Raw genomic sequence first — 26,164 nt, forward strand, 5'->3', positions numbered from 1 at the left:
GTTAAATGTGATTGACTCTCGACTGAATAGGTTATAAAATCGAAAATGTTAGCTGGGTTCCAGGTAGTTCCGTGGTATAATATTCAAGAGTGGCAGGAAGTTTATGAAAAAATATATGCGCAAACTACGACACTTTCTTCAAAACAGAAAGCACTAGATCATTTATTAATTTGGAAAGCCAGGTGTCCCTCTTTACCTTCCGGCATTGAATCAACACTGACTTTGCTTGAAGTTCACGTTCAAGATTTAAATAAAAACAATGAAATATGTACTGACCATCTATTACGCTTAGCATATTCATCAGCATTAATGCGTTTTGTAAATCATATGCTTGATAAAGAAACAGCGAAAGGTCTTACTTTATATCAAGCGGCTAAAAATTCAGGCATCCCAGATTGGATTATAGAATTGCGGCACGATACAGCACACAGTGATAGACTTCCTCCACTTGATTTGTTAAGAGAGGCGACTCTTACAAGCATACAGTGGCTACAACAAAATTATTGGGATAAGCATAAACAATGTATCAATAATTTAGTAATTGGGAAATTACAGGATGGAGGTTATTTACAGAATAAAATATCGGTTCTTATAAATTTTTGTATTTCTTTAAGCATATGTTCTCATTCAAAATGCAACATAAAATTCATATCTGAAATTAAGGATGCTACAATACGAGAGTCCTTAATAAATGATGCTAAAGATTTGTTTGATGAAAGTGTAGATTTTACCAATTTAAAGTTAATTTCTATACATTTTCTTATTGAGACTATGAATTCAAAGACTAAAAAACTCCTTAATAATGATTTAGTTTCAAATTATGTCAACAGAATACTGATGGCTGATGATTCATTGTTTTTATCTTTGGAACTTCACAGTTTATTAGATAATTACAATCTCGACTGTTCAAAATCACTCTGTAAACAATATGTGCAGTGTTTTGAAGGATTGCTAAATTTTCTTCACACAAATGATTTAATACAAGACTTTGTATTAGAGTTAATTAAATATACAAACTCTGATGAAAACATTAATAGAAGACGTAAACTTGCATCACAATGGGTATCAGTTATATTAAAAGCTTTGAAGAAAAACCAACTATTTATGGAAAAAGTATATGAGTAAGTAGAATGTTTATATAGTAATATCAAAAGTTTTACAGCTATCTGAAAATATCTGCATAAATCTTGAGAATTATGAGTAAAACATACCTCTATAATATAGTGTATACACAGCAAATAAAACAAAATACACACACAATATGCTGAAATTATTTATTTGTGATATTAATGCTTATCTGTTTTATAATATGCTTCTGAAAATGATATGTTTCACATATTTTTACTGATATATAGTATTATTCTCTGTTGGAACTGTTTAATAAAAAGTGTTCTATTTCAGGACAGAAACTAAACATGTGAGCTTAAAGGATAAGAAGGAAATAAATTCATTATTCTATCACTGGTTTCCAAATAAAAAAAGGTCTTTACTTTTGGATTTGCGCAAACCTGTACCTAAAAACTTAACAAACATTATTTTTATTCAGCCAATAATATCGACATATAATCCTAATCTTACATATTTCATTAAAGACTTGCTCTATTTAGTACAACCCAGACTACCAGTTTCTATCATACGCAAAATATGCAAATTAGCTGAGGTAGTTGCTACGCCAGAAAAGTTCTCTGCGGTACCTCCAAAGATATACACAGTGGAAGATCTAAAGGTTACAGCTGATGCAAATGTTTCAACTATTACTATTAATGATGATGAAATGTTAGAAGTAAATACTACAAATGAAAATTGTATAGAAGAAGAATGTTATCAGAAATATGGCATTTGGCAAAGTTCTTCTAAAAATTATTCATGGTCTACATGTGCTATAGGACAGTTACCATGGCAAGTAAACCAACCAGAAGAATTAATAGAAATTTCTAATAAATAAAAAAAAATTAATTATCCACAGCAATTGTTTATTTTTTTTATCATATTTTGTATACACTTTAATATTTTGGTTACATTTTATTAAAATCATAATATTGACATATTACAGGACCCTTAAAACAAATTGATTAATATACATATCATTAATATATTACAAATTATTACCATATTAGATTCAAGGAAATATCTTTGCAGTCTATAGAGATTTAAAAAAACATATGAAAGCATATTGGTCCTTAGAAAATACAAAAGTTTAATTAATATAACATTTACTGTATTAAATCACTGCCTCATTTATTTATTTTAAACAAATCATAAAATATCAAATTAATATCTTATCAAAATTTTATTTCACATAAGTGTGATCTCAGACTCCTAAAAACTTCAAGACAAAAAATTTACTGTAATTGTCGTACATTTTAACACTCACATATAAACTGTCAATTTAAAAAGTTTTTGTTTAACAAATCAATTTAGGCACCAATTCCAATTTTAAAACACCATGAATCATAAAATACTCTAAGTGTTAATCAACTTAAAATAAATTTGTATAATATGTATAATAATATAGTAATAACTAAATTGTTAGGCTAATAATTATTTACAAAAATTTTACAAGGATTTTTTTTTATCTACATGGACTTGTAATTTAATTATTCTAAAATGGAGCCATAATGCACAATTATCAAAAATCTACAACATACCACATAAGCAATAAGTTTTTATGGATCCAGAGTAAAATATTTCAAAGGTATATTATATATAAAATATTGTTGTAGATATTTAAGCAGTAAGTGGTTAACCAATACTTAAATCTAAAAATCTGTAATATACATAATATGATAGGATAGTTAACATTTAGTAAAATACAACATCATCTAAACGCTTATAGACATGAACTGCTGCTTGCTGAAAGCAAAGAAGTTGAAGGCACAGAAAGTACAGTAAAGTACTGTGACACAACCTCCTATCAAAGATTTTTATATATATTTTTAAAGATTAAAGAAAATTGTTCGGCACCTTTGCAACATATTTCAAATTAAGTAGCATTATTGGTTTTTTTACCGGATAAAATGTACAAAGGTTTAATTAATTGTGAGATTCAAATAATACAAGTATAAAAATGACTACTACAATAACCTATATGTTTTGTTGTGAGTTTTTAAATTACACAATATCTTGATATAAACTTAATGCTACAAGTATGCTTTAGTAGATAAAGTTACGTTTCACAGAGACATTCGTTGTTTGAATAGTAAGTATAAATATAGTAACTAATTAAAAGCAGATAAAACTTTTGTGACTTAACAATAAATTCAATAGCTTAACAATAGACAGTCTTTTAGCTTATGAAACAAATAAAATACAAGCAAGGTACCATCGATAACACTAACAGATATACCATGCATAAAATTAATATTAAATGTTCCTAACATTTAATTTTATAGAAAAAACTGTACATACACTAGTTTTTATGGAATACTTTTTGATGTCTTTCAAAAAATAGTATTTTCTTTTTATCGTAACTTGTGATCTTAGTTTAATTGCAACTTTAAAGTTAGTAGACATTCTCTTAAGCCTCTACTAGTAAATTATGTGTGTAAAATATGTTAAGTAAGTAATCTAAGCTGTTCTTTTTTTTATTTATTTCTAGAAACATCATTTTAATTATCACAATATCTTTACCTTGATATAATCTGATTGAACGTGTCATCATGAAAACAACCAGAAAGTTTTAAAATATTTAAAATGCACCATAGAGAATTTATTTAGTTATTTTATAAATATTTTTTTTGTAAAACTCTACAAACTTGCTTGCAATACATCTGCACGAACAAAGCCCGCCATAATATGTGGTCTATAAAATGTCCAGAACTTTTGGAAGTTAACAACACATACCGAGTGATGACATTCAATGTGAACATTATTTAACATTCAATAACAATAAATGTATTATTTGTCTATAAATAATTGTATAGATAATTTTTGAATACAATACAATTTTGAAGTAAATTCAAGTTTAATACAATATTTTTGTAACTATTTTTTTGTACATTAAAACCATATTTGAATAAAAGATTCAATTTTTTATATAGTAATTGAAAATTTTTATTTTAAACTCAACTCATTCTTAAAAGGCTTTAAAACTTAACTTCAATATTTGACTAAAAATTCTTGAATTATTATCATTAAAAATAAATGCTTAAAAGTGTACCCTTTTAGAAGTAGAACAAAGAACATTTTTTGTTGATTGATAAAATAGGAATATTAAATATTCATTTATTGAAATATAATACGATACACAAAATAAACGCTGAACGAGGAATGATTATTGTTTGAATGCATGTTTCGTTTCTCTTTTTAGATTATTTTCGTGTTTGTCATGAATGATATCGAAAATGTATTTACGACATTACTTGAAGTGTAAAGCGATTAGGTACTAATTATTATTTATTTATCTAGTTTTAATGTTGCTACGAATCTAATATAATGAGTAACGAATGTAATATTATTAGTTTTACAAAAGGTATTTTTTGTCTACGTATTTGATCTTTTTCCACACTATTTTTGTAACATTTTAAAAAATAAACAGTAATTTATTTACGAGTTATATATAGTAAATTCCGTTAAAATTATGTATCATGGCAAGATATAAATACTATAAATTTAAGTGTTGTTTTCGGTTCGCTCACAAAAGCCTAAGTGTCGTAACTGATTAATGATCACGGCTAATGAAACAAACCAACAATCTTCAAAAGTTCGACGATGAATGCGTTGTAAATATCCTTTGGTGTTTATGGAATTTCGTCTACACCATGATAGGGTCGTCTGAAGAGAGCTGGCGATGCAGGAGTCGTTGTGATCGCAACGAAGAGGCGCCCGTGCTGACGTCATCGGTGCTGCCAAACTCGCCGTCGTGGTCTGTAGTTGATAGCAAATCGTCGTCTGATGTCGCCCTGAATTGGTTAAATAGCGAACAGTGTAAGGCCTCATTGTGGTGTTTTTATTTAAACCGAATATTCGAAGCGATTGTTTGGTTTCGTATTATGTTCCCATCTGAAGCTAAAGGGAAGGCTAAGGGAAAACTTAAAGAAACTTTAATATGAAGTTGCTATTAAAAAAAATATATATTTCTTGGATTTGCTAGATTTGAAGATTATTTAATATTTTACTTACAATCACTATAATATAAACAATAAGTTTCGTCTCTTACCTAATAAGTGTAGGCAGGTTGAAGGTAAGATTCCTCTTCTCCTTTTCGATTTCGTGTATGTGTCCTTCGAGGATTTGCTCCTCCTGTCGCGGAGCGAGACTTCGCGCGCGGATTATGGTCAGTCGATTAGACGCCGTCTCACATGCTTTATCCAAAGTCGCGATATCCTCCAGTGTACCGCGCGTCTATAGCAAAAGTATATATTAATGTTATTATTTAAACAATTGAAATAAGTTTTATAAATAGTTTTCCTTTGTGTCAAAGGGAAGCTTTATTTAATATATGAAGTTGAATTTACATTGCTTATTTTGTCGATGAGGATGGCTTCGAGGCAGGCGGTTTGTCGCGCGATGTCATGTAGCGAGTCCTGCGCAGGCTGTATCTTGTGTGTGCGCAGGATGCATGGGGCGAATACGATAGCTAACGCGTTGGGACCCATTCTGCAATTACACGTAACTTTAAACTTATATGGCTTTAGAAATATATCTAAATAATTTAAATTTGTTTGTTAATTTTTTTTTACATTTTTTATTGGAAGAAAAATTTATGCTTTAGTATAATTTTGCTTACCTATTGTGATTTTCTCCTAATGCTACCCTTGCCAGATGAAATATTAATCTTTCAACTAAATCATAATTTGGTTTAGGTAGCTTTTTTAATATTGTAAAAATACTGGACACTCGTTCCTGGAATGAAATTTATTTGTTTTAATATTTCGGTAATCAAATTATAATTACACATTTGTAAAATCTGTATTTTATGTTAGAAAAGCTTGTTTGTCTTTCGCTAACGAATCAATTTAAAATATTTTTATTTGTATTTTACACATAATAATCAGCAAGTTCATTAAAAGTTATATTTAAAAAAAAAATTATAGCGTTTTATTATTATGTAAAATTACATATTTTTATAAGTACCTGCGGGTCAGATATTTCTGCGGCAAGAATAAAATCGTCGTAGAGGTCGAAAGTGAGCAAAGGTTCAGGTAATTCGCGGAAGAATGTTTTAAGCACGGAGGCGCGCACGTGCACTGCGTACGCGTCCAGTCGTTCTACGCCCTCCTCCGGCCGCTCGTCCAGTAGGCGTCGCAGCTCACGCACCTGAACACACAAAACCACACATTCCACTTTTTTTCTTAAACACCAGGGTAACAAAATATTTTTTATATGAAATACTAATTTTACATTGGCCAGTATAATTTTCATTTGTTTGCTCTACAAGTTAGAACTGATATAGTATAATAGTTAGTAGGATAAGTTTTTAATGTACCTTAGAACTAAGCCCACTCTTTCTGTAAAGACCTTCAGTGTACAATCCAGTCATTTCAATAGTAGTAATGAGTCTGTCAACAACGATGGGTATGTTTCCTTCCCCAGTAGGCAACTCGCTTAAAGGAATGCCGAAGACCTGAAATATATCGAATATAAATAATGTAATTGCAGGTCGTTAATGATTAATTTGCCAAAAACACGTATTTTATTGTAACATGTTCGAAGTTAAGTTAAAATTCTATGTAAAAAAAAATAAACCATTAGAAAGCAGTGACTGAATGACAGAATAGTTAAATTTTACCTTTCCACGTTTGAGCACGCCGAACTGTTCACGGCCGCCCGCGTCCACAGCGCCGACGATGGAGGCCGACGGAGTCCCCGAGTCCTTGCGGCATTGCGTCGACACCTGCGTGACATGTACTCATTATTTTGTATTCTCGACGATGTGTTATTAATTGTGCGAGAAGTACAGACGTGCTCCGAAGAACCTGCACACGGTGTTCATTGATCTCGAGAAAGCCTATGATAGGGTTCCTCGTGAAGTGTTATGGTGGACATTGAAAGAGAAAGGTTTGCCTGGGAAGTATGTGGAGTTAGTCCGTGCTATGTACAGTCTGGTCAGATGGTCTGCCGGTAACACCGACCAGTTCAGTGTGGCTGTAGGGTTGCACCAAGGGTCGGCTCTAAGTCCTTACCTCTTCCTGCTAATTATGGACGCTCTAACGGCGGACAAACAGGAGGAAGCACCCTGGTGCATGCTTTTACATTGTACTGGTTAGTGAAGATGGACCTGAGATCCAGAGCAGATTGCAAGATTGGCAACAGAAACTGGAGAATGTTGGCTTGAAAATCAGTAGAACGAAGACTGAATACATGTTCTGCGATTTCGGCGGTCTCTCCGGTCCTGAAGCCATAGCGCTTGATGGCGTGGCCCTTCCAGTCTGCTCCGACTTCCGGTATCTCGGTTCACTCATTCAAGGCGATGGCGAAATAGATCGAACGGTGAAGCACAGGATTAACACAGGGTGGATGAAATGGCGGCAGATTACGGGAACAATTTGTGACCCCCGTATTTCCCTTAAACTTAAGGGGAAGATCTATAAGACCATGGTCAGACCTGCTGTTCTATATGGATCAGAGTGTTGGGCTATAAAAGGGATGACTGAAAGACAATTGCATGTGGCGGAGATGAGAATGCTGAGAGGAATGTGTGGTGTTACGCGAATGGATAGAGTAAGGAATGAGTACATAAGAGGAAGTTTGAAAGTGGCACCGGTAACCGAGAAGCTATCTGGAAACCGGCTGTCTTGGTATGGGCATGTTATGCGGAGGAATGAGGACCATGTTGTGAGAAAGGTTTTGAGAATGGATGTGGATGGACATAGAGGTAGGGGACGACCCAAGAAACGATGGATGGATTGTGTGAAAGACGATATGGTTAGAAAGAATGTTACTTGTGAGATGACGTCTGACAGAGAAATATGGAAGAGGAAGACATGCTGCGCCGACCCCAAGTAAAATTGGGATAAGGGCAGGAGGATGATGTGTTATTAATTAATAAAGAACTTATATAATATGCATATTTTTTTATTTAAACGTATGTATTAAATAGACATATGTTTAAATAGAAATATTATACCTTGGGCGCTTTATATAAAACTTTATTGATATTATTTATTACTTTATTTCTTTTCACTATTGCTTTGTCTTGGTGGGCTATCCAATTATTTAAAAAAAAATCAGTAAATGTAATTTCTTAAACCGAGTTTAAGTACTTGAAAACTAAATACTTTATAATTGTAATTAAATTTAATTACCTTCATATAGCACTTCTTGTGTGAGGCGAGTTTGCAGGTCTGGCAAATGAGAGAGCGCTCGATAGGCCACATGAAGAACGTTTTACAAATCTCGCATTCCGTGGGGATGTTAATCATGGATAAGATGAATGTGTGCCCCTTGTACTGTATCGGATCGTCCACCTGGAACCGAATGGACAACTAACCAAACGAATAAGTTTTACATGCACTAATTTACTAGTATTAGTCTTAAACTACATAAAAAAATCGTTTTGATTAATAATTAGGTTTATTGATTATTGATATCGATAGGATTCGGATCTATAACATTTTTTGGTAGATGACTGTTGTGTTAAACAGAAAATAGTTAATGCTAATAACAGAAATAATGTTTATAAAACAAATAACTAACTTACCTTTCTCTTCTTATCCTTTTTTCTCTTCGTTCTAGCCTTATCTGTTTCGTGTTGGCTCATAAACTCGTCCATGAATCCCCTAAAGGCGTTGACACCCATCGTTATGGAAAGTGTGGAACCTTCTCTGGCACAAACAGTTTCCATCACGTGAAGGAAATTACCTATCAAATCTTTGTACTTCAGTGCTGAGCCTCTTGTTTCTACTACGCTGTAAGTGGCTACTAGATTGTCTTTGAACTCTCTTAATGCATGTTTGAATACCCTGTCCACCTATAGCAAGAAACAAGATAGTATTGTTTAATAAATTATAGCCAGTGTTATATACATCGTGGTTTCTCCAATGACGAAAATAAAAAATTGTATGATAACATTTTTACTTACTTCCGACTGTTTTTCATTTTCTGAGGACTCCATAAGATATATTTTCTTTGTGATGAAATTTTGCATTGCCTGTAATTCCGTGGCATCTGATATGATTTTATCTGTTCTATCCATGAACTCGGATGTACCGGTCAAATTAAAATTAGAACTAACGGGGCCCTTGGAGTGGTCTGTCGTTAAGCTGTATGGGGAATCTTTATTTAGCATGATCCTCTTTCTGTTTTTATGTCGTCCTCTAGATGCAACGGTAACGGGACTGGGACAGGGCATGGTGATGACTCCCTTATTCTGAATACACTTTGTGTGATAAAGCTGTTTGCAGTCGATACATCGTTGTCCTTGAGTAATGAACGCATCGATCGCTTGATGGCAATACACACATTTATCGCCTTTAGCGAATCTCGTACCTTTACGAAACCTGGAAAGATATTTAATATTTTTTTGTATTAAGTTCTATATAAGCCCAGAATTTATTTTGAACAGTGACTTTCTCGCTAACCAACACATGAAGGATCTTAAGGCATATAAGAGATTCGATCAAAAATACGGAAATGATGTCAGAAAAGTCACGAGAATGAATTTAGCAACCTGTGTCCGGCGATCCCGAAGAGCCCGTTCCCGGTGTGGCCGATGTAGTCGGGCGCGGGCGCGCGCGGCTCGGGCGCGGGGTCGGAGTTGCGCCGGCGCAGCGCCTCGCCGCCCGCCGCCTCCGACGCGCAGCTGCAAGGAACATTCGGAACGTTACGGCCTGCTGCGTCATCGTCCTCGGAGATATATTTACATTGGTGCATATAATTGGATTTAAAATTTATGTTTGGTTTTGGATCTAAGTTTTTGCAGGAATTTAGTTAATTTTATCATTAACGTTAAATATCATATATATTAATCTTTTCATTGGAGCTGTTTCTGGCGTAACACAGGGATCCCGGAAATGATAACAAGGCTCAGTGGTTATATAATAGTAAAAATAAATACCGTTTAATGTCCAAGTGGTCGGCGGGCAGCGCGGGCAGCGCGGCCAGCGGCGCGGCGTCGGGCGGCAGGCGGCGCGGGGAGCGGCGCGCGGCGCGCACGGGCGGCGCGGGCGGGCCCTCGGCGCGCGGCGGCGGCGGGCTCGCTGCGGGCACACGCGCGCGTTACTTTGCTAATGTTTGCCTCGTATGCGATCGATCGCTCTTATTTACCTATTTCGATTTTTTTCAACTTACCGAAGTAATAGAACACCAGTGGTAGTAACACATCGTAATAACTCCTCACTAAGAACCACACCGTGCAACCTAGACAGCTTAAAATATTCTCAAATTTCTCCTCTAATTCATAATTATGGCTACTTATTTCGGTTAATATTACTGAAAACGAGCACATCCTTTCGCTATCGATTCCTATTGACGAATGGCAGCCCCGAATATTGAGAATAGTAGACGAAAGAATCACCTTCAAGTGTAGTAATTAGCATTATATAAACAATAATGTTTACGAATATACACCGCATTAGTGAACAAAATATTGATACAAGTCTTTGAGACTGAAGCATTGATGACATTATTACTTGTATACCATAATTACTTTTTAACGATCGCTAATTCCATATTTAGACAAGCGCTGTAATCATTAAAGTTAATTAATGTATCTCAATAGCAATATGTAATGTTAGCCATTTTCGAATTATTTTTTAAGATAAATGTTATGTATTCGAATTATTTATTTAATTATGAGATAAATTCATATAATTAAAGAAAGGTATCGATGACTTTGGACATTAACGCTAATCGATAAGTTTAAGATCGACAGTTACCCGGTTCAGTGCTATTTTCCGTTCGAATAGCGGGAACTGAGTCCCGGTGGTCCCGCGATTCTCGCTGGTCCCGCGGGTCCCGGCGCACGGGCGGCAGGCTGTGCAGCGTCCGCACGGGAGGCTCCAGCGTCGTGCTCGACAAGCTGCGCTGATACACTTGTGGTGATGTTCGTCTAACATAACATGCAACAGGACACAATAAGTCCAACTTATTATACTGTGTATGTTTGTGTTATTATTTATGTCAATTGAGATATATAATGTATTAGGTACAAAACCTCTGTGAAAGGGATTAGATATTAGATATTCAGAATAAAAGCTTGAATATATTACATCTTAGTTACTGCAAATGACGGCGCATTGTCAGAGGAAAGAAATGGGTAATATTTATTACTGGTTGTAATTTGCCACTTTATTCGTGTTAGTAATATTTTTGTACATTAACATGAGATACTTTAGGAGTTAAAAAGCGGCTCATGTTCAAAGTAGGCGATTAAATATATTGTGAGAAGAATATACAATATTACATATCTAATATTATATTACAAATATTAAATTCTTTTCGATGATTTTTGAGTAAATAAGATTTTAATAGTAAATATTATAGGTTGCGCTTTAACTTTTTTTTAACGATTAGCAGAAAAATATTCAGTCAAATTAAAAATCGTATAACAACCAACAAAACTAGAGTTAAATATTATCAATATTTATTGTATTTGTATAAATTATATTTATTCATTCACATAAGAAATTTTAATAAAGCATATTAGATTGAATCGTCTATGAAGGTCATTTTGTTAAATTAGCTTACCCTATGCAAATATATATTATGTAAGATATATTATATTATGAATCGTTTATTGACGTACCTCGATCCGCTTTTAGTAGTGTCGGAACTTTCAGCTGGACTCCAGTCGCCAACCTGCCGAAGGTACTCCTCACTACTGCTAGCTATCGACTCGGCCAACTCACGTTCTCGTATCTGTGAACGTAAACGATATTCGTTTTTGTTACTTTAGATATAATATACTGAAATGTAATATCGATAGTGTGGTACATTTTAAACGAGGTATAATAAATTGAGAATCAAATATTTTGATAAATTTTACCTTGTTCTTTTCAGCCATTAGATAGTTCTGATCTATCCTGAGCCACAGCAGTTCGTTGGCTAGGTCTTCTGCTGTAATTTTGTTTGGCCAGGCGACTATGCCTTGTGGATATTTGTTGGAGTTTACATTCCAGCTGTCATCTGGTGATGACTCGTTTGTTTCTTGACTAATCAAACTGAAATAATAATAGTTAGATAAAATTGTTTTTACCTCAAAGTTATTCAAATTGTATTCAAAGGTTTAATTAAATAAAAAAAAATACTATTTAACTTTGTGTAATATAAAATGGTAACTGTTATGTTAACTCACATTATAAAAATTAAATAATTTTCTTAACATTATTTAGATCACAGCTTTATAAGATACATTCCACACTATTCATATTGGCTTTGACATTACAAGTTTCATTATTATTAATTACATCAGTTAAAAACCAAGCATGGCTTATTTTTAAAAGATAGGTATTTTCTAATATATAATATGTTTGGGAGTTCTATTATTTCAATTCGAATAAGGAGTATTAGCTTTAATTATTTCTAACCTTGGATTTGATTGTTTAAGCGGTAGTTCTGTTATGTTTTGTGTTTTGGAAACTCTTCTTTTGTTGTACGTCTGCGCGCTGGAGCTCTCCAATATATTGTCTCGTTTTTTCTCTAAACTGTAAATGAGAATAATTCAAAGACAAATTTAAAATGAAATATAACTAAAAAAAATATATATATAATATTATTTAACACACAATATTTTTAATTAATTTTACCTCGCTAATGGCAGTGATTGGGTAGCTCGCAGCTGTCTCGTTTTTTCCGCCTCCTCCTGTATAAGCATGTTCCTGTAAAAAAATTCACTAACGTTACACAACATGCGGGTATATCATATGAAGATTCGTATTATATTCTGTATTCACAAAGGCAAGCACAATACAATGGGCACTCACAACTGTATGTCAATAATATTCTTCAATTGCTCAATACTGGGCGGCCGCTTCTTGAAGACGCCAGTTTCCGGCACGAGCGCCGCTTTAGTCTCATGCTGTCAACACAAATACCACCCACGACTCGTAAATACAGATGTGTTCCACAACACTTTGCCTGCGCACGCACACACGTTAGTCGACATGGAGTAGTAGGGGGAGGGGTACCGTGGGCAGCCGGCGGGCGGGCAGCGAGCGGCGCAGCAGCCAGCCGCGCGCCGCCGCCTGGAACAGCACGGCCGCGGCGCGCAGGCGCACGAACCAGCGCCGCACGCGCCGCCCGCGCAGCCACGCCTGCACGCGCAGCGCCGCCTCCTGCCGCTGCACCAGCCACTGTCTGCAAGCACGCTGCGGGTTGGTGGGCGCGCTCCGCGGGGCGGCGGCGCGGCGGGCGACACCGTACCTGCAGTATCCCTGGATGACGACGGAGGCGCGCCGCAGCGCGAGGAAGCGCCGTCGCTCCAGCACGGCTCGAAACCAGCGCTGGATGGTAATAATTGAGGCCATAATTTGCTGATGTAGCCGGTACTCCAGCTTTGTCTGCTCACTCTCGCGCATGAAGATCTTCGTCGCACCTGAAACGTCCAACATTTTCGCGTGCATTTCGATCTTTCGCTCTATAAATTAATAAGCAATAAAAAAATAGTTTACCTAATTGATAATTATCCCTATCCAAATTTAACGTAGCCAGAAAGTGTCGGACGTCCGTCTGCGAGCTTAGCAATCCTTTGGGCAGAAGTATTCTGTACAATTGAATAAACTCCTCGTACGTGAGCCGCACATTGTAACCCGCCTGTCTGATCCGAACCGTCTCCAACATGCCGGTGTAACGCAGCTGTCGTTGGACCGTCTCCTCGTCGAAAACGTTTGGCACTTTGTCGCTGTTCGATTTTATACACCTACATCATAAGAAATAAGACTCAGAATTCGTTAGTCCGTGCGGATACATTGCGTATTAGGCGTATCGCAAGTACCTGATGAAGAAGGGGTTGGCTTGGTTGAGGGTCTCCATGAGCGCGGCGAGCGAGTGCTGGAACTGCGCGGCCACGGTGAGCGGCTGCTTGCGCTTGCCGGCGGGCGCGGCCGTGCGGCCCGCCAGCGTCTTCACGCTCTGCAGGTTCTTAAGGCCCTTCTTTGCGCGCTCCCGCGGTCGAAACGATTTGTTCTTCCTGTCGATCGACAGACTTTCAGAATTTTTAACGATACGGCGGAGGACTCCCTTTACCAAAAATAAAACATTCATGCGGCTAATATAACCCTGCTATACGATAGAAGCTAGTAGTCGGAGAATAAAAATTTACTCATACATAATTATGTATATACATCTTATGAAAAAATTATAAATATTAAATTGTTCCCTGTAAAACCAATCATTAAATAGGTGCAAAGAAAGTTATAAACAAAAAGACCATCACCGTAACCGATCGACCCAACAAATTTTCCAAAATTCATCAAACAAAATCATTTAATAATCAAAAGAAAAACAACAAGTATTATTTCTTACGATAGGACTAAGATAAGCTACTCGAATAAACTAAGTAACTATTGAACATGCACCACATATGAATGATAATTATATTTAATGTGTTTAATGACAAAATTCAAATAAATCCAGGCAAAAGTTTAAACATTTTCTTTCTTCGAATAACTCCGTCCCATCTCCGAGATTTGTTTGATGAACGTAAGAGCGAGCGGGAAAGGGATAGAGAGCGGAGAGAGATAGAGAGTGTAGAGTAGAGAGTAGAGAGCAGAGAGCAGAGAGCTGCGGGAGAGGTCGGCGCGGGCAAGCGGCAAGCGTGCGCACGTACATGACGATGAGGCTGGCGCGCTGCAGCACGTCGGCGTCGTCGAAGCGCTCGTCGCGCTCGAGGCGGCGCGTGCGCGTCTCCGCGAGCCTGTAAGGTTTGCCCGCGACGCGCTGCTTGCTATCGGCCCGCGCCCTGCCCGCCCTGTCGCGGGTGGGGGGAAACAAGGCATCCGCGGAAACAAAACAAAAGTACAGTAACGGCGCGGGCGGGGCGGGCGGCGCGGCGGGTCGGCGCGGCCGTGCTTAGATGTGCGACGCGCGACGTGCGACGCGCGACGTGCGACCGCACGCTTCCGGAGCGTTCCGGAGCGGCGTGAACGGTCGCCGTTCTGCTTATCTTTAATTCTACGACGTTTCCATTGCGCGATAATTGTGAAATACATCTAGACACAGCCTCGTGAACGTAATATTAAGGATGATAAAAGTCGAGAGAAAAATAAAAAAAACATCAATATCCATGCGTAAAGTGCACATAGAACTGAAAGCATGCCATAAACGGTGACTTACGCAATGCGGTTGATCGCAAGATTGATTGACGATACTGTCACCAGTTGGCTGAGCAACAAGACATTTTATTACGTCACATTACAGTATTAGCAAAGCTTATATGTAACATAGTATTATATAATTCGAGGTAAAATTAAACGATTTGGGAATATCAATATATAGAACATTTTCATGCCTCGTTCATGTTAATGGAACATATTTTTGCACTTAATTCTGTTAACTGTAGACAAGCAATTTCTTTTTACTATTGATGCAATTTTGAAACAATCACGTAAGACATAGATTTTAATTTAACATCAACTGCGATTCTTACCTGATAATACTGTCATTCGGTGCATGTATAGATGCTCGCTGTACCCTAGAAGCCCCTTCGACCCTGTTTACCCGATGCCGTCTACCAGCTTCTAAGAAGGCAAAATACCCCCTGCAGTGAATAGAACGCATTAAAGAATTGTACTAGTATTATTACTTATAAATTACATACAGAATTTATGTGTAAATACCATTTATATAAATGAAAAAATATTTATTTACCTAAAGAAAGCTCGTACAATAGCCCATCGGAAGACAGCAACTGGATCTACACCCACTAATTCTCTCACAAACGCCAGAGAAGAATTCTTTAGAACGCTTACTATGTCCTGTCGCATTAAGTCTAAGTTCTTCTCGCGCATTGCTGTCACCTAAAATATAAAAAAATATATATAATGATATCAAATAACATCTCAAAAATAAGTTACTCTAATAACAAATTGTTTTAAATTGTTTTAAACTAAATAAGTACCAAACGTCCTCAAAAAATGTTTCATTGCTTAAGTTCCACTGTTAAGAAACTGCAGTGGAAAGTTTACTTTTAAGTGTATTTTTGCTTTACTCATATTTTATGCATGGCTATATATTAAGGCTACCTGATATTTAACCCTCCCTGCGTAATGTCGCACTACGAATGCGGGCTCTCGTCGCTGTGGTTTCTCATAAAAGGGATTGTCTTCATGCACAGAATTAAATTTTTGCAGGAGTGTCTCGTTTGTCGCCCACGGGAAACTGTAATAAAGGAACATATTCAACTTTAGCACTCGCAGTGTAGTCGCATTAACATTTATTTCTGATTTTTTTTTCTGTTAGTAATAAATAATTTTAGTCTTTTAAGCGATTTTCGGCCACGGCAGCTTAAAGACTTTCTAAGCACAGCCTCATAGTACACGAGTCGGTCACGGAACCCACTTGCACTGGTCGTCCAGCAGACACAGCAGGCCGCCCGGCTTGCCCTCGATGAGCTGCAGACAGCCCGTGTTGTCGGAGAAGCCGATGTCCGTCCAGCGGATGCCCTCGCGCCGGTACTCCTCCTGCTCGTACTTGAACACGTGCTGGTTGAAGTAGTACTGCAGGTGCTCGTTCGCATAGTTGATGCAGAGCTGCTCGAAGCTGTTGCTGGGACCGAAGTCCTCGAAGCCGAATATGTCGAGGACGCCTGGAATGTTTACATTGATTCCTTCGTTACGATTTCAAAATCGATTATAATTCGGTACATAAAGTTATTGAGCAACAAAGACGGTTAAGTTTCGTCTACTCCTCCGCGATGGAGGAATTTAACGACTTTTTATACCCGTTAACTATTCTTATATTACATTATAATAAATTTTATTCAACTATACATTTTACTGTCGAGATGGCTCAGGGACAGAACGCGTGATCCTAAAATGATGATTGCGGAATCAAACCCAAACAGAATTTTCATCTGCCTAATTTGTTTTTATCACATGCTCGCGAGTGAAGTGATAACATTGTAAGGAACATGTGACTAATTTCAATGGAAATTCTGCCTCATATGTATCCACCAAACTGCATTGGAGCAACGTAGTGTAATAAGCTCCAACATTTATCCTCGAGATGCGAGGAGGCTTTAGCCCAGCAGTGGTAAATTTACAATCTGTTACTTAACTTTTATTTTTCTTTACATTTTGAATAGAGCACTAGGATTACCTATACTATGTCCTTGGTGTTCCCTGAGTGTATCTTTTTTTGAGAGCAACGCGTGATTGACCTGCATTACTATCCAGTCGAACAGAGCGCCGTACAGACATTTTGCCATCGCATCTCTCGTGGCAATCGCTTCTGGCAACCTGGAATGTTATTAATAATTTGTCAATATTTGTATTTTACTGTTGCTTATGCATAAACTACAAATTATTGAGAGCAAAAATATATCAAGCATATATGTAATGTTGTAAATCAAATATTTGAAGTTATAATCTCAAGGTTGTATCTTAAGGCCCTTAAGGTTTAAGAAATTAGCCATAAGTTATTGGTACAAACTGCGATGGTATCATTCGCCACCCTTAGTTTCTGACACGCAGGCGATCGAAACCGTTGTTCTGTCGAGTTCGTTGAACAAACATCTGCATGGTTTATTCAGAATAACCACAAACCTGGTTCGTTAATACGAACAACTGCGGTAAAATTAGACAGTAAATTAGAAGCCCTTAAACGTAGACATAATAAAATGCATTAGACATCTTAAGCATATATCGTGGCACTGCTGTTTATGTCTCTTGTACATTTAATTATTTTGTACTGGAATACCGGAACATAAACCCTTGCTGACTGACATTAAAATTGTGTGGTTTAAAAGACATTTCCATTAAATATGTACTGGCTAGAGAGTATCATTGGCCATAGACACTAAAAAAGTATCCACATTGATATTTCATGAACTAAACATTGAACCGGATTAGAACAAAGTAGTTGAACAAGGTCCTGAACAGGACAAGAAGCCTTTTGTCAGCACTAAGACGTTTATAAGCTTTACATACCTATAATTAATGACAAGTGTCTCCCCAGAGGCTCTGGCTCGTTTGGATGTGAGCGCCGCGAGTAGGGTCTCCTGTTTAACTCGCAAAAGTGATGATATAAGTGATACCACTTCTGGGTTCCGCACTCCCACTGCTTCGTCATGATGGTAGGACTTCCTTTGAGGTTGAAACTCCACATTGCCTGTTTAAGAAAATAAAAGTATTAGAATATTGTGATCCCATTTACTTGAATTCAGTGGCACAGGGGTCGATGCTTTACAGCACTGCAAAAGCAATTTCTATGATTAAATTAATAATGCCAAGTTTATTTTAGTAACATAAACACAAAAATATTTTAGATTGACTCCATAAATTCTATCAAACAGGAAAATTTTCAATTGCATTAATTATAAATAAATTTAATGACACTAAAAACAATACAGTACTTTATTTTATCAAATTCATAATATTTTTATTAAATATTCAAAAGACAAAATCATACTAAAGGCAACCAGTTCAGCAACTTATTAAAACAATGAGTTTTAAACCTTAATTTATCCTAATTAGCCATTTTTATTCAAGAAATATAAACATATATAGAAATACGATGAATAAACAACAAGTTGAAGCAATGAGACAAATAAACATATATGCGTATGTTACTTAAAACTGTAATTAAATTTACTAAGGAAAATACTATGAATAATGAAAAATGTTTTTAAAGTATTTCAATTTTTAAAAAAGTTAAGCTGCATATGGATCTTGACTGATTGGTATAACATTTACCAATTGTTAATGTATTATATTGTTCTAAAAATAAGTAATTTAGTTAATTAGTTTATAGTCCTTAACTTAACTATATATGATACACTATTTTAAATAAGAAAATTAATTTTTGTGGTTAGTATTTAGATTGTATGGGCAGCAACCTCCTTGTTTCTTTTCTAGTTTGGTCAAATTACTGCATTTTAAGAACCCTAGCTTTTTATTATAAATATAAATTGAATCTGCTTCTATTTTCAATAAATTAAAAATAAAACTCACTAAATATTTTCTATGGAATATGAATGGAATATAATTGTCTGCATCTTGTTTTAAGCCATTTTTATTTCTTTCCTCATTCTAATTCAATTAATCAAAAAATAAATACATATATCAATAAATATATATATTTTACAAAATATTTGTAGCAATGATTTCAATTTATTGTCGATTTTATTGACATTTTTATTTTAAAAACCTTTTTTAGATATCATAAAATTATCAACAAGGGGTCTATTAACTGTCTGATAATATAGTTTGTATCTTATCACAATGTTATAACAACTTAGGATTAGCAATTTGAAAACTTTCACTAGTACTTATCATACATTTTATGATAAAATTATATATCATTTATTTGATAATAATTTACATAAAGATAAAGAAAATTAAAATTATACAATATTGTTAAAAGAGACATATATATATAATAATGAAAATATACTAGATATAATTTATAGATTTTTAAATTTACCCTTTGATTCTTACACTTTTCTTTTTTCAAATATCATAGTGAGAAATCTGTGTTGAAATAATCATCCCTTAAACAGCGGATATAAGTAAGGCCAATAAGGTTTAACACTTACCTAAAAGGAGTACCGCAGAGAGAACAGCAAACAACCGCCGCTGCTTATCCAGTGTGAAACCAACCATGTCCATGGATTGTTTCAGACGTGAGAACTCATACTGTTCATCGACACCGGGCACTACACTACAACCAGTTTTTGATAAATAATTGTATTTGTCCACACTGAGCAGATGCAACTGTTCCTTTTCTTGTTCAGAAGCTCCCGCCAAGAGATAGTAAAACACATGATAGTTCCTTTCGTTTCGACCTTGACTACATATTCGGGATTTCTCTAGAAGATATTTCTGCACTACAGCACCGTGAACCATACCATTTTCCTTATAATTCACTTGTATAAATTTGCCAAACCGACTGGAGTTATTGTTATGAGCGGTTTTCGCATTACCGAAAGCCTCTAGCACTGGTCCTGCACTTAATATAGTTTGTTCCACGCCACTTCCATGAGATCCTTTCTGACTGAGCGCGGTGAGATGATGGAGAAGAAAATTTGTACTCTCTGTTTTCCCTGAACCGCTTTCGCCACTTATCACAATACATTGATTCGTCCGCTCTCGCAGCATACAGTGGTACGCCGCGTCAGCGACTGCGAAGATGTGGGGAGGAAGGCTCGAGCCTATTCTCTTATTTTGATACAGCTTAACGTATTTTGGGTTGTAAATAGGATAGAACTTGAAGGGATTGAGGGCTATTAATATAGAGCCAACATATGTGTAGATATATCCAGCGGCGAATCGAGCCCTCAAGTTATCCAGGAGGGTCTGTTCGTTTAACTCTGGCAGCTGGCACAGGTCGGGATACTCCCGATCCTTCGGCTGATAAAGAAACCGCTGGAAGTAGTCCTTTATGAGTTGCGGGTCCACTGAGAAGTTTTCCATCCATGGTTCGTCGGGAATCTTTTCTCGCAGATAGAACCTGCACAAACAACATTGACATAAACTATTCTCACACATACAGAAACAAATTACAGACGTGAGATTTTACATTTGTGTTATTTTAAAATGTCGAATATTATAAATTTACCAAAAGGCACTTTCAGAGTTCATGTTTACTGCGAGTAGCAAAAATTTCAGTTTGAATTTGATTGGCAGGATGGTTGTTATCACGCCGCGGCGGCGGCAGGAAGAGTGACTCACGCGCACCAACTATATCCCTAACCACTGTCGTAATACGGCCCTTCATTAAATCAAGTTTATTTCAAATACGATATTTAGTCGACGCACTAGTTTTTAGTTGCTGATATTATGGAATAATGAAAATAACCACTATCAAACCGAATTGCTATGCATACATATTTTAAATGAATATTGAGGATACGAGAACAAAATTACAATAATTAAAATAGACGCAAATAATTATATATGAATCACTGTATGTACAATTATTATTAAGAGCATTGTAGTCTACAAATAGCTGCTCAGTGACAGGATAATTTGAAATGAAGCAGAAAATATTATGGCAAGATTATATACATCATTTGAGTGAACATCGAAAATTGTCGTATCAGTCATTATTATATTGGAAGTAGTTTTTATGTCGAAGACTTGGACGGTGTTTTTTTATCGAATTTCGTCCAAAAATGGCGGCAATTAGGACTATTTATTGTTTAAATCAGGGCAGAATGGTACTGTTCCCCTATATTTTTTGTAAGACCAACTTTGGTTAAGTATTAATCTAATAAGTACAATAGTGAGTATATTTTTCTTTTATGAGATATACATATATATATTTATATATATTTGATTAATAAATTAAGAAATGAAAGCAAATATTTGTCTTGGACGCTTTATCATTATGGTAATAAAATAAAAGAAGCCGGAAGGCGCGTGATACATGAGCGAGCTATGTATCGCTGGTGATAAAAGGAAAAGACCTCAGAAATTTCTGGAATTTATTAAAATATTTGTAAATAATATACGTATATATGCCGAGGTGGCCTAGTGGTTAGAACGCGTGCATCTTAACCGATGATTTCGGGTTCAAACCCAGGCAGGCACCACGTGAATCAATAAAGTTTATATACATATATGACAAAGTACGACGCGATAGCGCGCTTATATAAATAAATAATACGGTAAAAAAGACGTTTAATTTAAAAATAATCATTTAATTTTTCCTTTTAACAACAATTCTTATTCGCGATGATATAATTATTCAACACCAGATACATGCACAAACAAAGCAACTGAGAAAACCTAAGTCCATATCGTGTTCGAGTCTATTATAGGTAAAGACACCATTCACATATTGAATGTAAATAAATATGTTAGCAAGGTTATACCTGTAACGCTGTACTTCGATAATTACACAGCGGACCGGCTACTATGCATTGTTGCTAATTAAGTCGTAGAGGAAAATATTTATGATAGGATACATTTATTACATTCCGAACGTTTCTAATTTTATTTTGTAATCTTTTAACGACAAAATTATACGTCTTTTAGGTTCGATGACGAATGTTTTTTTCAATGAAAAAAAGTATGAAAGGCGAACTGATAAAGGATCGACTAGCAGTCTACCGTTTCCAATGCGTACGGAGCCATAGGACACGTAATCGAAAATTACAAATAAATAGAATAGAACAAACGTGAATAATCTTTCCCTTGACATTTTCGCGATTAAAAATATTAGTCAGTTGTTTGTGAGGTATGTCAGTCATCGTCGCTGGGGCGATGTTTGTTTTCAAAGCATTACTGGAAATAAATGCCAACGTGCCGGCAGACGCTCTCGTTATAGAACGTGGAATATTTTCACGCCAACAATATTTATATAAAACTTCATGAAAGACGTCTTTATAAATATTTCTAATTTTCTAAGCTTCTAGAACATTAGTGGGATAGCATTTTGTATACCTGTAGTATTGACCGGAATTGTTGTTGGGCCACAACATCATGACTGCGACCGGCGATTCATTGGGTCCGAGACGCCTTTCCTTACATTCTCCGCTGACCATGTCTCCCACCACCTATTTTATTGAACAATAATTTATATAATTAAAAATTAAGATAAATTCATAACAAATGTTAAATAAAAAAGTAATTATTACCACTATTGTTTAAAAAATTGATGCTAATTAATTTTTAACATACATACTAAGCTTACTTGAACTTTGCTGATATTCAAAAATTAATAATAGAATGCTCATAAAATAAAGACAATATATTCATATTTTAGGATAGAGTTACAGACAGAAATTGGTACAACGATTGAAAAATAATGCGGATTCTTAATACTAATAAATAAACTAATCTAGAAATCCATTACTTATTAAACATTTACAGTGAAATAAAACACTATCACAACATCTGTTAGGAAGTTATGTTAGTGTGGAATTCACACAAGTAGCTTCTAGTAATGCAGCAAAAAATTAATTGATGGTATTTATCATCAGTGACTAATCTTGTCTTACGCAGCGATTGTATTACTATTGTTTCTAGTAAAACATTAATAGTCTTGTTTGGGAATGACGAAGGTCAGATTTTGGATTCAATTATATTTGTTGCATTGTTCTTACTGCTTTTGATAAGAGAAGAATATTATTTTAAGAAAAACTATCAGTAGACTTGTATAATATAATTTGTTATTATGAATATTAATAAGTAAATTTATTATTTAATTCTGGTTCTATTTCATAAATCACTAAAAACAATTTTCAAAAGCAGGATTTTTTATTACAGACTCATACAATGGACCGGTTGTATCTACACCATTAACAGCAATAAAATAAACAGAATAGATTTGTATGAAATCTTCTACCACTTCCAAAACACATTAATTTTTTCATCATCAGCAGTCTTGTATCAGGATGTAAGTTCTCTTGTGTACCATATGAGAAATGCACATTTTCAAGAGTTGGATGGAATAGTCTTAATTAATCACCATCAGTACCTGATCACGCTAAACTAAGAAAGGAATGTGTACATACCTCTGCCAACTCATAAGGACCTCCCGATCCATCATTTAAGCTGAGTTTATCAGCAATGCAGCAAACTATCTCCTCAGAGCTTGTTTGCTTAGAGGCTTCTACTGACAAGGCTTCATATTGTGCAGAAAGTGCTCCTACAAATACCTAGAACAATATATTTTGAATTATAAAATTGTATTGAGCATTGACCTTTGCATGCTTTCATTTTAAATATATTTGTAATTAGTTTAGTGGATATACATGTGGAAAATTATATCTCATGCACGCTTTCCTCACATTGTATTCCTATACTGCCAAATACAAGATAAATTTTAATAATGTTATCCTGACCAATTTAAGCCACAGCTTATCTCGAGAGAGGCCAGCCGACTATACAGGACACTTCATAGTGCAGACACATATACACAAGTTTACACAAACACAGGTGCACTCTATATTCACTTTCTCTAATAAGTTAATGAGATAGTAAATCTAACAACTGGAAAGAGTTTGGCGGCAGGACCAATGGCTTTACATGCTTCGAGGCATGGGAAAGCATGTAAGCCATTGATCCAATGTCATCCAATTGAATAAACAAAGTTTCATCATCCAGACTGAGGGCTGTTACTGAGAATTTTTCTATAGAAAAACCCAATAGCATTTATTGGTAACCTCTAGTCCAACTAGGCAGTCAATTCAATGAATTATAAATACAAATTAAAAATAATAAAACTGTTAACCATACATTGTGGGTTCAAAACCCAAAATCTTTGGTTAACATAATCTATACTCTAACTAATGGGCTAGTCATTTATCATACCTAGTATATATTTTACAATAATAAAAGCAAAATATAGAAGCACTTTTACTAATTGATTAATTAAAATTGACCTGTCTACTACGTAATCTCAATAATATTTAAAATTTGGAGGAATGCTATATTTGATTCTAGCTTAGATTTTAGTAAATACCTTTTGGCTTATGAATATATAAAATTAGTCATTTCTTTTTGAATCTAGTGTAATTTTTTTACAATAGTACAGAGTATGATAATTATTAAAAAAATATATGTTAAACTTATAATGTTTGATGATATTGAGTAATGTAAGTTAAAATATGACTTAATTCTCAGTGAGAAGAGCCACCTATTATTTATTTACCTTTCTGTTATGTATCTTTAGTCTTTAATTTAATTCAAAAACAATTATATCAAATGTGTTTTTGGAAATAATAATATATAATTGTTCATATTAAATACACTTTTTTTGTACATCTTATATTATTCTGTGTAGTGATTACAATATAATGTAAAAATTATTTAACTTTTCTATAAAATAAAAAGAACTTTATTCTATTCTATTGTTTATATGTTAACTCATTTCAAAGTAGTGATAAAAATATGAACAAAGGTCAATTTAAAAGTGTACTATCAGTAAAAGTCAGCCAAATAGGACACCAATTCATAATAATATTATAATGGTAATTAAATTATTTTTAAAAAATGCTTGCGGATAAGATTTTTATATATGTATAGTACTATTTTTTATAGTATTTTCTGTGAAATCTGAATGTATGATGCCAGACAAAATAGGCTACTAGACAAATAGTAACAGAAACCAATGTATATTAAACTGACCTGCACAATGTATCTATGATTTTCAGCATGAGCCATCCTGCTTCATTCTACACACTCTTGATACTTTAGTAAATAATTTAATTTCATTTTGGTACACTACACACTTCTTTGAATATATTTTAAAATTCACTTAGTTTTATTAATAACATTTGTGGATAATTTATTTGTTACTTTTTGACGATCCTGAATTTTAAGATAACACGAGTAATCGTCGTCGAATTCAACGATGTTTTCAAAAATCCTGGTTTGTGAATATGACCCCCCGAGAGCTGCACAGGTTGTAGTCAACCGTGACAAGATCACAAAATGTCATGTCTGATATTCATGTAGTTTCTTCCGTACGACTTTACGGTGAATTCTTGACTTTAGCCGGTCTGATGTAGTTTTAAATGAATTTATATTTTAGTTTGAAAACAATATACAAGGAAGAGAAATCTCAGATGTGGGTCACATGCTGATTAAATTGAAGTTGCCCAGCTTGTTGCTCTTTTAACATATTGACATTTTCACTCAACTCAAATAAAATATAAAAATGTAGCTTTCTTCACTTCCTTTTGCAAGTCTTTAAGTAATAGTTGAAACGAACAATGTAACTATACAAAATCGCAACGAAGTCGGTGTATTCAACAACCTGTTATTTGTCATACACAACTCTCGCTTACGCACCACGTAATCGCACCAGACGCACAATTACAATATAACTATCTTCAAAATCATGTACAACTTATGTGAGGCTCTTTAAGGTTTTATAACTTAATTCAATTTACTAAATATTCTATAGAAATTGAACCACCATTTTTATTTGTATGTAGAGTTGAATTGAATCGTGTATCTATTACTAACTTAGCCATGGCAAGAATTTATATTTTTCATAGTAAATGCATGGAAACTGCATACCACTTATTTTGGTCGCATTATACAAAACCATAGACTAATCTATTACTTTACCGTAGACATTATTTCTTTTATAATATCGAAAAAGACAACGCTAC

The 26,164-nt window shown here is 35.0% G+C and overlaps 2 protein-coding genes across 7 annotated transcripts; one reads left to right on the forward strand and one right to left on the reverse strand.

Annotated features, from left to right (window-relative positions):
- LOC113398513 (uncharacterized) lies at nucleotides 1-1,969 on the forward strand. The gene is made up of 2 exons (XM_026637277.2): nucleotides 1-1,121; nucleotides 1,402-1,969. The coding sequence occupies exons 1-2, from the start codon at nucleotides 46-48 to the stop codon at nucleotides 1,943-1,945; spliced, it is 1,620 nt and encodes a 539-aa protein (XP_026493062.2). The 5' UTR covers nucleotides 1-45; the 3' UTR covers nucleotides 1,946-1,969.
- LOC113398720 (unconventional myosin-IXAa-like) lies at nucleotides 1,957-26,036 on the reverse strand. Of its 6 annotated transcripts, none has more exons than XM_064216941.1 (33): nucleotides 25,173-26,036; nucleotides 23,558-23,701; nucleotides 22,485-22,597; nucleotides 19,634-20,547; nucleotides 18,027-18,207; nucleotides 17,197-17,336; nucleotides 16,438-16,684; nucleotides 16,122-16,257; nucleotides 15,748-15,896; nucleotides 15,527-15,637; nucleotides 14,708-14,848; nucleotides 13,874-14,068; nucleotides 13,551-13,798; nucleotides 13,303-13,474; nucleotides 13,068-13,236; nucleotides 12,864-12,958; nucleotides 12,687-12,758; nucleotides 12,468-12,584; nucleotides 11,927-12,101; nucleotides 11,687-11,799; nucleotides 10,818-10,990; nucleotides 9,998-10,139; nucleotides 9,611-9,742; nucleotides 9,023-9,440; nucleotides 8,642-8,911; nucleotides 8,247-8,426; nucleotides 6,731-6,835; nucleotides 6,428-6,565; nucleotides 6,076-6,258; nucleotides 5,729-5,844; nucleotides 5,457-5,598; nucleotides 5,159-5,343; nucleotides 1,957-4,901 (listed from the first exon to the last, which is right to left on the reverse strand). In XM_064216941.1, the coding sequence occupies exons 1-33, from the start codon at nucleotides 25,206-25,208 to the stop codon at nucleotides 4,754-4,756; spliced, it is 6,000 nt and encodes a 1,999-aa protein (XP_064073011.1). In that variant the 5' UTR covers nucleotides 25,209-26,036; the 3' UTR covers nucleotides 1,957-4,753. The 6 variants fall into 6 exon arrangements, with proteins under 6 accessions (XP_064073011.1, XP_064073012.1, XP_026493392.1 ...); XM_064216942.1 differs by lacking the exon at nucleotides 14,708-14,848 and adding an exon at nucleotides 15,214-15,261; XM_026637607.2 differs by having other exon boundaries at nucleotides 8,247-8,408; nucleotides 25,173-26,035.
- Nucleotides 26,037-26,164: the final 128 nt, after the last annotated feature.

Source organism: Vanessa tameamea, chromosome 14 (assembly GCF_037043105.1).
Source record: "Vanessa tameamea isolate UH-Manoa-2023 chromosome 14, ilVanTame1 primary haplotype, whole genome shotgun sequence".
Taxonomy (NCBI): domain Eukaryota; kingdom Metazoa; phylum Arthropoda; class Insecta; order Lepidoptera; family Nymphalidae; genus Vanessa; species Vanessa tameamea.